This window comes from Trichechus manatus, unplaced genomic scaffold, assembly GCF_000243295.1.
Source record: "Trichechus manatus latirostris isolate Lorelei unplaced genomic scaffold, TriManLat1.0 scaffold00091, whole genome shotgun sequence".
Lineage (NCBI taxonomy): Eukaryota > Metazoa > Chordata > Mammalia > Sirenia > Trichechidae > Trichechus > Trichechus manatus.
In genome coordinates this window covers 7,644,054-7,655,910 of record NW_004444027.1, presented here as the reverse complement: position 1 = coordinate 7,655,910, position 11,857 = coordinate 7,644,054, and the positions used below count along the sequence as shown (strand labels likewise).

At 41.0% G+C, this 11,857-nt stretch overlaps 1 protein-coding gene across 4 annotated transcripts in view; it reads right to left on the bottom strand.

Moving 5' to 3' along the window:
* Positions 1–11,857, bottom strand: part of MSRA (methionine sulfoxide reductase A) — a 798,651-nt gene that overhangs the window by 125,938 nt on the left and 660,856 nt on the right. The window contains exon 7 of one of the 4 annotated variants that reach the window (XM_023736745.1): positions 4,095–4,408. The exons of the other annotated variants lie outside the window; for them this stretch is intronic. Coding sequence (XP_023592513.1) covers positions 4,390–4,408 — 19 coding nt within the window. The 3' untranslated portion in view covers positions 4,095–4,389. Of the gene's footprint in view, positions 1–4,094; positions 4,409–11,857 lie in introns of those variants that run through there. 4 annotated transcript variants of the gene reach the window in all.

Here is an 11,857-nt window from a genome sequence, read left to right as displayed (position 1 = left end):
TATATATAAGTATATATAAATAGTTAAGTAAAAACTATAGTTCTGAATCTAAATTGGAAATATCAGTTTGAACTCACAGGTGTGTATGTGCTCTGTCTACTGAAAAAGATAAAAACAATTAGCAACTCAGTAGCAACGTTGTTGTTGCTGTTAGGTGCCATCAATTCAGTTCCAACTCATAGTTACCCTATGTATGATAGAACAAAACACTGCCTGGTCCTGCGCCATCCTCACAATCATTGCTATGTTTGAGCCCATTGTTGCAGCCACTGTGTCAATCCATCTCCTTGAGGGTCTTTGTCTTTTTTGCTGACTCTCTACTTTCCCAAGCATGATGTCCTTCTCGAGGAATTGGGCCCTCCTGAGAACATGTGCAAAGTACTTGAGATGAAGATTTGCCATACTTGCTTCTAAGGAGCATTCAGTCTGTACTTCTTCCAAGATAGATTTGTTCATTCTTCTGGCAGTCCACAGTATATTGAATATCCTTCACCACCACTATAATTCAAAGTGTCACTTCTTTGGGCTTCCTTATTCATTGTCCAGCTTTCACATGTATATGAGGCAATTGAAAATATCAGGCACATCTTAGTCCTCAAAGTGATCTTTGCTCTTCAACACTTTAAAGAGGTCTTTTGCAACAGATTTGCCCAGTGCAATATGTTGGTTGATTTCTCGACTGCTGCTTCCACAGGGCTTGATTGTGGATCCAAGTAAAATGAAATCTTTGACAAATTTAATCTTTTCTCCATTTATCATGATGTTATTTATTGATCCAGTTGAGAGGATTTTTGTTTTATGTTGAGGTACAATCCATACTGAAGGCTGCATTCTTTGATCTTCATCAGTACTTGCTTCAAGTCCTCTTCACTTTCAGCAAGCAAAGTTGTGTTATGTGCATATTGCAGGTTGTTAATGCGTTAATCCAATCCTGATGCCCTGTTCTTCTTCATATAGTCCAGCTTCCTGGATTATTTGCTCAGCGTACAGATTGAATAAGTATGGAAAAAGGTTACAACTCTGATGCACACGTTTCCTGAAACCACACAGAATCCCCTTGTTCTGTTTGAATGACTGCCTCTTGGTCTATGTATGCATTCCTCATGAGCACAATTAAGTGTTTTGGAATTCCCAGTCTTCACAATGTTTTCCATAATTTGTTATGATCCACACAGTTGAATGCCTTTGCAGAGTCAATAAAACACAGGTAAGCATCTTTCCAGTATTCTCTGCTTTCAGCCAAGATCCTTCTGACATCAGCAGTGATATCCCTCTTTCCAGGTCCTCTTCTGAATCAGGCTTAAATTTCTGGCAGTTCTCTTTCAATGCTTTAAAAAAAAAAAAGAAAACTCGCCGTCAAGTCGATTCCGACTCATAGCAACCCTATAGGACAAAGTATCACTGCCCCATAGGGTTTCCAAAGAGCAGCTGGTGGATTCAAACTGCTCACCTTTTGGTTAACAGTTGAGCTCTTAACCACTGAGCCACCAATGCTTAGATGCATTCATTCCTTGGAAGCCGAAAATGGTGATCTTCTAATTCTATAGATTCTTTGTTGTGTGTCTTTGTTTCAGGTCTATTTCTTGTAAGCTGTATATTACAGGATTTTGTTTTTAGCCAATTTGATAATCCCCATCTTATATTAAATTTTAATATATTTACTCTGATTAGTTTTAAAGGATTTTCAGGGTGTTCTAGCACCATTTAGATAAAAGCCAAAGGATAAGACTGCCAACTAAGGAGTTTACAGTAGTGACTGTGGAGACTTTCTGAATCTCTAGCCACTGTACCTTCACAGCTGGGACCAGTTAATCCCCAGCTCTCCAGATAAATAAGGTGCTTCAGATCAATAGCTCAGCAGTCCAGGCTGCTTGTTCCATTCTTACCTTTGTACCTCAAAGGAACTGGGCTCCTGTTAAATTCATTATGAACATCCCCGTCTTCAAATCCCAGTTTTAGTACTGAATACCAGTTTTCCTGTTGTTTAAACTCCAAGATCCCCTTTCCAGTGAACAAAGCCATGCCTTGTTATTGCCAAATCTTTAAGAAATTGGGTTTCTACTTTGAACCTTAATCCCATGAATGCTGGGCCTCCCTGATGCAGGCCGTTTGCCACACCAATCTTCTGCTTCTGAAGGCACCCAGCTCGTGTCTGAAGTCCTGATCTCCAGCCAATCAGGACTTTCAGATACTGCCTACTTCCAAGAGTCACCTGGACTGCCTGGTTTCCTACAGTGTGGCTGTCCTGGTGCAGCCCAGGCCCTTCTCTTGTCATTTATGTTCTGAAGGAATGTATCCATTAGGTAAACCTACTTCTCCAACCTCAATGCATTTTCTTTATCTTCAGCAAAGCACACTACCCAGGCTAGTTTTTCCATCCCTTACACATGGCTCAGAATAAAAAACTCATAAAATGTATAGATCTGGAAATGCCCTTGGACAGATCGCCTTTTTAAATTCCCTCATTTGCTTCTGTTAGGAAATTGAGAATCAAAGAAGTGATGCATGTTTTGTAGGTCCCACATTGATCAGTGATAAAGCTTATACCAGAATCCAGGTTTTCAACCCCAGTCCAGAATCCAAAGTCCATTCCATTTCATCATACTGCGTTTTTTACCAAAACCCTTTAGAATCTCTGACAATGACTTTCTACCTACTTCCTCTGCATCCTTCCATGGCCATTGTCACTTTTTAAAATGCATTAATATTCAGCCCTTCCATGCAAGTTGCCATTAACTCTGAGCCAGGAACTTTGCTGGGTAGGAGGAGGTAGTGCTGGAGATGCTGGTGAGTTATGTTGGTGTAGATTGATGAACAAGGCAAACACAATCCTGCTCTAACAAAAATAAAAATTTAAGGGGAGGACAATAAATAAGCAATTACAATACAGTATGTTAAATGCCATAGTACAGAGAATACATGGTGCAATTGACACATATGGAAACCTTGGTGGTGTAGTCATTAAGAGCTACTTCTCCTAACCAAAAGGGCAGCAGTTTAAATCCACCAGGCGCTCCTTGCAAACTCTATGGGGCAGTTCTTCTCTGTCCTATAGGGTCACTATGAGTCGGAATTAACTCGACGGAAACGGGTTTGGATTTTTTTAAAATTATTATTGACACATATACATGTCAAAAGCTGCAGAAGTCTGTATTCCTATGTATACAGCAATTCCCCTTCTGGTAATGTATTCTGGGGAAATACTCATGGATTCATGGAAAAAATTAGCTATATGTATGTTCATCACAGCTATGTTTATGATAGTGAAACGTTGGCAACAACCCAAACGTCAGACAATACTGAATTGCTTAAATAAATGATGGTATATCCATCCAATGGAAACTACACAGTAATAAAAAGTAATATAGTAAAGTAACATTTAATGGTATAAACATATCTTCATGAAATATTGATCAATGAAAATGCATATTGCAAAATGTAATGTAGACCATGATTTTACTTTTAAGGTATTTATTCCCATAAAGGAGTAGAAGTATATATACCAGAATGTTTTAAAAAATAATTATTAAAGGTGATTTTTATGCTCTTCTTTTTGCTTATCTATGTTTTCCAGAAACATATATTAATTATGCAATAAAAAAAAATTCTGTCCCACCTTAAAACTTATCTTATTCTCTCACTTACTCATTCTTGTTGTGTTTCCTCAGCATTTGTATGTTTAGGATGTGTTCTTGCAAACATGGATTCCACCAACTTAGAGATAAGCTCCAAAGCAAACCCATTTAATTCAATTAATGGTTTAAAAAGACCAACATTGAGCTAGTTTCTCTTTGTACTAGAAGATAGGCTTTCCTGAGTACAAGAAAATCTTTATTCCGGGCTTAAAATAATAATAAATTCTAATACTAACCACAGATACGCAAAACAAAATAAAGTGCTGTTTTATGCTTATCATATTAGCAAACATTAAAAACAATGATAGCACCTGGGGCTAGTAAGGTTGCAATGCAGTACATTGCAATGCAGTGCATTGAACATGTGCTTTTAAAAGTTAATTAACCAAAAAAAGAAAAATTAGTTTTAGTTCTCTTCACAGCACTTGAGCAAATTTTGTTATGTGCCAATTATACTGCCTTTTTTAATAATAAACATTCTGCATCTTTAAAGTTCTTTGCTTTATCTTTTTCCTTCTTTTTTTTTTTTGAAATACAGTTTCCAAAACAGTATACAAGTCCTCATAAAATAGTTATCTATTTGTTTTTATTGTCCTGTGTGGGAATCAAAAGAATTTTCCAAATGGAACTCTGTAATCTTCTTGGTATCTCAGAAGCTAGAAGAGTGGGCACTGGGCAGAAACTGAAGTGAGAGGGAGAGTCAGGATTCACACCTTCCTTCCATCTGTGGCTGAGTCTATTTTCTATTCTTCTATTAAACATGCATGTGTGCCCTAAAGAGAATGTCATGATTAGAAAAATGGTACTAGGAAAGTATTAAAAGAACAGAGGCTACCCAGAAAAATGGCATCTAATCATAGAGAAGTCAGTCATGCTGCCCTGCAGTGGAGATTGGCCCCCAGTTTCAGATATAAGAATCACAGACACTGAGGTGGGAGGACCCTTCAAGATGGCTCACAGTCCCTCCTAGTGTCCTTCTTAATATACTCCATCAAGGAAGATGGTAGCAATTCAGTAACAAATCAAATTGTTGTAGCAAAAAAAAAAAAAAAAAAATTTTTTTTTTTTTTTTGTGACTACACTAAACAGAAAGCTAGCTGCTGAGTGACTTTATTAGTTAGGTTGCAAGAAGCACTTTCTTCTCAAGAAATTGGCTATTTGCAAAATCAGTTCTCCTAAGAATGTTCTGCAGTGTGTCAACCACCTCAAGTATTGCTTTGCTTCAGAATTCTTTGTCTCCTAGTAGGAATGTGTGAGTACATGCACATGTTGGTGGCTGTGGCCATAGTTACAGAAAAATGCAGAGAAAGGGAATACAAGCTCTCATTCTCCTCCCCCCCACCCGAACGGAGATGGTGCCTGGTAAAATGACTTCAGTTGCAGAAGTACACCCTAAAGACTGCTCAGATGGTCAATGAAGAGAAAGCAATGTGTTTCGCCAGCTGAGCAGCACGAAACGCTCTAATACACTGCAAGGCAGGACCAATTTTTAAAAATAAAAGGAAAAGATAGTCAAAGCCCTTTTCTCCCCCTGGTTGTTGTTGACTCTCCAAAACACTGGGTCTGGCGCATATTCTGATCCCTGGAGTTTGGTGCACGTTTGATTCACAGACTGTAGCGTGTCTGCACCAGATGGCCATGAGTTAATGAACACAAACTCATCACTTTTGCTCACCAGGGAAATGTGCAGCTCCATCTGATTTGTACTCTACAACTAAAAATATTTGAGTATTTTTAGGGAGCATTTTACTGAGACAAAATGGCACTTTAGGAAAGCATTAAAAGAACAGAGACTAACAAGCAAACTGCAGCTGCAATCTTCTACAAATTGATAAGCCAGCTCCTCAGATCATTCGTCTACCAAAATGAAACATGCTATAAATTCTAAAGTAATGATTCTGACCTCCCACCCCTTCTCTCTTCTCCAACCCTACTGCCTGCCCCAAGCTGAACTTGTAGTTCCAAAGCACAATGTAGAACTCATTCTAAACACTAGATGTTCCTATTAACATATTAGCAGAAACATTTTTTAAAGGACATATATATGTGTATGTATGTGTAAAAATGGCATGGGGGCAGTCTCTGACATTCTCTAATTTCACGAGGGACAGGGAGAATCAAGATCAACAGCCCAAGGCTGATTCCTATGAGGTGGAGGTCAGACATGCCTCATGTCTCCACCATCTTTACCGATTCTGACACCAACTGTCCCTCCCACAGTCCTCACTACTTGTCTGCTGAGTTCAATAATTCATTGCAATGGCCACACAGAACTCACAGAGAATACTCACGATTATGGGGTTTATTACAGAAGTAGCGGCTTAAAATTCAGGTTCAGGAACGCTCAGGATACAGTTCCTTCCATCAGGACAGCCTCTTCCCAGCTGTGCTGCAGGCACACCTGTCCCTGGCCCCTTGGCCTCTGCCCTGCTCAGGCAAGTATTACAAAGCTCTTTCATTACTCCACCAGCAAGCTTTCTGCCCAAAGCCACTCGGCTTTCTCACTCTGTGGGCTGGGAGGCCCACTGCCTGGTCTCCTGCCAATTTCTCCTGCCACTGCTTCTCACCGTCTTCAGGGTTACAGCTGTCTCTCTCATTCACTCTCCTGGTTCCAGGAGCTTCTCAGTTCAGGGATTCCCAGTCCGCTCCTGGCTGTTCTTCATTGGTGGTGGTAGGGCCCTTTCTCTGCTCAAGAATTGGCTCTATTTTAAGGCAAAACCAACCAATTCCCTTGGTGGGCCACAATTGCCTTATTTGCACAGTCCCACTCAATCAAATCCTTGAAGTTGTCAAGGATTTCATTTTACTTGGATCCACGATCAACATCCATGGAAGGAGCAGTCAAGAAATCAAAAGACGCATTGCATTGGGCAAATCTGCTGCAAAAGACCTCTTTAAAGTGTTGAAAAGCAAAGATGTCACCTTGAAAACTGAGGTGTGCCTGAGATGTGCCACAGTGTTTTCAATCACCTCATATGCATGTGAAAGCTGGACGATGAGTAGGAAGACCAAAGGAGAATGGACACCTTTGAATTGTGCTGTTGGTGAAGAATATTGACTATACCATGGACTGCCAAAAGAACGAACAAGTCTGTCTTGGGAGAAGTACAACCAGAATGCTCCTTAGAAGCAAGAATGGTGAGACTACATCTCACATACTTTGGACATGTTATCAGGAGGGATCAGTCCCTGGAGAAGGACATCATGCTTGGTAAAGTAGAGGGTCAATGAGGAAGAGGAAGACACTTAACGAGATGGATTGACACAGTGGCTGTAACAATGGGCACAAGCATAACAATGATTGTGAGGATGGCGCAGGACCAGGCAGTGTTTCCTTCTGTTGTACATAGGGTCACTATGAGTTGGCACACAAAAGTGATCCATCACATTGCAATGTGTGTGTGTGTAGGTATAAATATATATCCTATATATATCTATATCTATATATATATACATCTATATACATGTAGTATCGTATGTGTTCATACACACATATGTACATATATACACATACATACGTATACATATATATGTTCATATATATAAAACTTCAGGATTCAGGTAAAATTCAATAAATTACTCTACAAAATCCTCATCTTTTCCAACTGTGATAGGCTTTTGCTCCACTGAGTGCTTTCCCAGGCAACGGCACCAGCAAACAAAATAGATGACTCTGAATAATGCATTGGGAAACCAGAAGCTGTTTCAAATAGCTCATTTTTTTCCTTCTCCAAACTCTCACTTTTTCTTGCTGTTTTATTTAGAAATCTCAGTGATTAGATTCATGAATATTAAAGCTAGGACCTACCTTGCTCAGGACTTAACCTGTCCATGAGCTCAGTTCTCATCACTATATCAACAAAGTCAATAACCATACAATCAGGCTCTCTCCCACTAAAGGTAACTGTTGGGTATGCAGGGTCCTGAGAAAATTCCTTATAGCCTTGAAACCTGGGCTTCATCTGGGTGGTTGTTAGGAATGTAGAGTCTCAGGCCCCGCCCCAGACCTCCTGAATCAGAATCTGCACTTTAACTAGATGCCCAGGTGATTCCCATGCACGTAAAAGTGTGAGAGGCATTGCCTTATGGTCATCTTGTTATGTATAAAAATGCTTGAATACCACAAGTATTCTCTCAGGTTGTACTGTCTGAGTGGGGAAGTAGTTTAATGATCTAGAATCCTTCTCTATAAGGATATTTTACAAGTACCAGGTTTTAATGGAAACCTTTGACTTTTTCTTAGTGATTATCTATACAAATAAAAGTCACTCCTCAGTTTAGAAGAAACATACCATTCTGTACAAAGCATTCTTGGTAAACATTAGCACAAGAGAGGGGAAAAGTACAGTGCTTTTCACCAGAAGAGCTTGGAGATGGGGTGTCGCTACTGAGAAATAAGCTTCACATGACACATCTCAAGTTGCTTTTGGCAGGATGTCTTCTGACTCACAGCCTTTTCCTGTTCAGGAAACTTAAATGAGGGTTTCTTTTTAGCCAATTCTGGAGCAGCTGTATATAATTAACAGGAAATAAAAGTTTTGTGTGGTGGTTTAAAAAACACACTCTGTCACCTTAAGTGATGCCATAGCAGGGAAGGCCTCGGGCTGCTCAGGACTTACCCTATTAAATCCTTCCCTACTAAGAACATCTGAAGTGATCTTTAGAACTGGAAGAGACAAGAGAAGCCACACATAAGGGAAAGCTTGTTGCTGTGGAGGTGGAGGCACAGACCTTCAACGGTGCTGATACAGGCAGTGAGTCAGCTTAGGGCTTAGTCCTGGTACTGCTGCTACTGAGTGCTGCTAAACACATCAGGGCTGCTGTCCATGGCAATCAGCCACTGCACCTGGGCCAGAGAAAAGGGGTGAACTTGCTCCATGCCCACTCATTCCTGAAGGTCAGTAAATCTGACTCTGCAAATTTGAGAGCTGCTGTCTGGTTCAGGTTCAAACACTGTGGCTACTGGTAAGTGAGTTTTAAACCAGTGAAACTGCTATGGTAGCTCTAGACTGATTTAACTCAGAAATTCTCTTTAGCAGTAGATTCACAGGATGTCAGAGCAGGAAGGAGTGTATATAACCTTCTCATCCAGTAGTTTCTGATTCAAATGCCTTCAGAAGGACAAGAAATGAGCTAAGTGAGAAGGATATAGAATTATGCTGTCCAATACTGTAACCACTAGCTATGTATGGCTATTGAATACTTGAAATGTGGCTAGTCCAAGTTGGGATAAAATACAAAATGCTTTTCAAAGACTAAGTAAGACAAAAAATATGTAAAATAGCTAATTGATATCTTTATATTAGTTATATATTGAAATAATATATTTTGGATATATTGGATTAAATAATTTATGAAAATTAATGTCACCTATTTCTTTTTAATGTTTTAATGTGGCTGCTAGAATATCTGAAATTACATATGTGACTCAGATTTGTGGTTCACATTTTTCTATAGGACAGTCCTGGTCTAGAATAATGGAGAGGGGTAAGAACTATGACTAACTGTAAAATAGCTTTGTGAAAGGCATTAAAATTTAAAAAGAAAAAGAAGACTGCAGACCAGATTCCACTCATAGGTCACTTGTTTGTGACTAATGATTTTAAACAAAAAGGGCAAGTACCCCAAATCACACAGCTAGCTAATGGAAAATCTGAAATGAAAACCTGAGTCTCCAGACTCTTAGGGTCCAAAAAATTTTTCTTATGGATGCTTGTTTAACCAAGTGGAAAGTTTAAATGACAGCCAGAAGGGAACCTGTGAGCTTAATAAAGTCTCCTCATCTCTCTGAATTTGTATCTGTAAAGTGAGGGCATTGTATGGGAAGGCCCCTAGGTATCCCTAGGCTCTCACATTCATGAGCATCATATAGAGGACTCAGGAATGACTCGTCACAGATATCAAGGGTGGTGGGACAAGAGAGGCCAAACGAATAGAGACGGTAGACAGCAGCTTTCTTAGAATCAAACTGTGAGAGTCCCAACACTATATAGGGGCAATTTCACTAAATAAACATTACTGACTTCCTAATAAGTGTCAGGCCCTGTACTAGGTATACCAATTGGGAGGAGTTTACAGAAGCTACTAAGGCAGTGTCCTCCTTGTCTATGAGGAGTGAGCAGGGGAAGCACAGAGATGGAGAGAGAGGCACAATACCAGGTATGTTACAAGTCCATGAGTACATGTTAGCAAATGTGCAAGGTGCTATGTGGTTGCAGAGCAGAAAGCAGTGCCAAAGGGAGTTAGGGGTAGCTTCATAGAAGAGTTGAAGGTTTAATTAAATCGTGAAGAATGAAAAAAAATGGAGAAGGAAGAAAAAATATTCTAGGCAGAGGTAACAGTATGTATAAAGGCATACAATGATGAAACTAAGGAAAATGGGGAAGAGCATAGCAGAGTAGAGAAACATTTCACAGCATCTACATTTACCATCACAAGCACATATTGTACTTGTTATTAAAATCATTTGAAATGGCTACCTTGCAACTCACAACAGCAAAAGTGAGTCTGCTGGCAGTATAAATTTTGATGCTTCAAAAAGTACTTTCTAGAGTTCCGGCAAAATGGCACTCTAGGCAGAAGCACCACGCCGTCCCTCCAAAGCAAAGATGCGAAAAACTAAGCCAAACAGAGAATACAACAATCCTGAAACCCTAAAACATAAAATGAAGACATAAAGAACTCAGCCAAGCACCAAATGTAGTGAGAAAACTGACAGAGAATGGAGAGCAAGGAGAGATTCATGCAGAGGTCCCCTACTAGCTAACGCAGCACGGATCCACCATCTTGGACTCCTATTGGAGACCAGCAAACGGGGGTACGAGAAAGCAGCCTCACAGAGCGTCCAGCAGGAGACAAAACAACTGGTAATTTGCGGGGTGCACTTTCCCACCCCCCACCCCTCTTCACCCCGGCTCGGCCTCCTCTGCTTCCCGCGGCCACGGTCTCTTGACCGGGAAGCGCCAGCTGCTTGGATTCCACATACCCAAGTGGGTGGCTCTCTGGGTGCCATTTGTTGGCTGTTGGTGTTGCTTTTTTCCACTTCTTTTGATTTCTTCCTTGCCTCTGGCCATCTCCCCCTCCTTTCGCTCGAGTGCCTCGCTCTGTGCGCCATCTTTGCTTCTTCCTGAGGGGCTGCAGAGCGCCGGCAATTTGTGATATATGCTTTCCGACTCTACACTTCTTCACCCATACTCGGCCCCCTCTGCTTCCCGCAGACACAGTCTCTTGACTAGGAACACCAGCCCACGCTAGCTGGCTCTCTGAGTGCCATTTGTAGGCTGCTAGTGTTGCTTTTTTTTTTTTTCCTGCTTCTTTTGATTTCTCACTTGCCTCTCGCCACCTCCCACTCCTTTCACTCGAGTGCCTGGCTCCGTGCGCCATCTTTGCTTCTTCCTGAGGGGCTGCAGAGCGCCAGCAATTTGTGATATACGCTTTCCCACTATCTACCCTTCATCACCCACACTCGGCCTCCTCTACTTCCCACGGACACAGTCTCTTGACCAGAAACACCAGCCTGCACTGGCTGACTCTCTGAGTGCCATTTGTTGGCTGCTGGTGTTGATTTTTTTTTTTCCCCTGCTTTTTTGGATTTCTTGCTTGCCTCTTGCCGCCTCCCCCTCCTTTTGCTCGAGTGCTTGGCTCCATGCGCCATCTTTGCTTCTTCCTGAGGGGCTGCGGGGCTCCATTCGAGTGTGGAGCTGCTTCCTGGTCTGGGCTACCACACTGGTGGGATCCCGGGGCTTTTGTTCATTTGTTCATTTTGAATTGTTTGTTTGGTTTCTTTTCCTTTTCTTGAGTTGGGAGCCCTTTCTGGCCAGGCGGAGCTTCGTGGCAAGGAACTCCCCTTCAGCTTCCTAGACGTGAAGAGGGATAGCTGAGGGCATTTCTTTTTTCGTTTTTGTTTTTTTTTTTCTGTTTTTTTGGGGGGCCTTTCTTGTTCTTTTTTTTTTTTTAATTTGTTTTGTTTTATTTTCCCTCCTTTTCCCTTTTTGTCTTTCTTCATTGCTCAGTTTCTTCTCCCTCTATATCTTCCTTCTCTTTCTGATCCCTGAATACCAGGCACTGTAAACCTCTATGCCTTCTAGCCAGGCTGTATTGCAACACCTTAGAGCGACTTCCCCAGACCTCATAGCTGCACCAGTGGGATCCCTGGGAACTTTGCAGTTCTTTAACCTTTCTAATTTTTATTTATTCATTCTTTTCTTTTCTTTCTCTTCCGC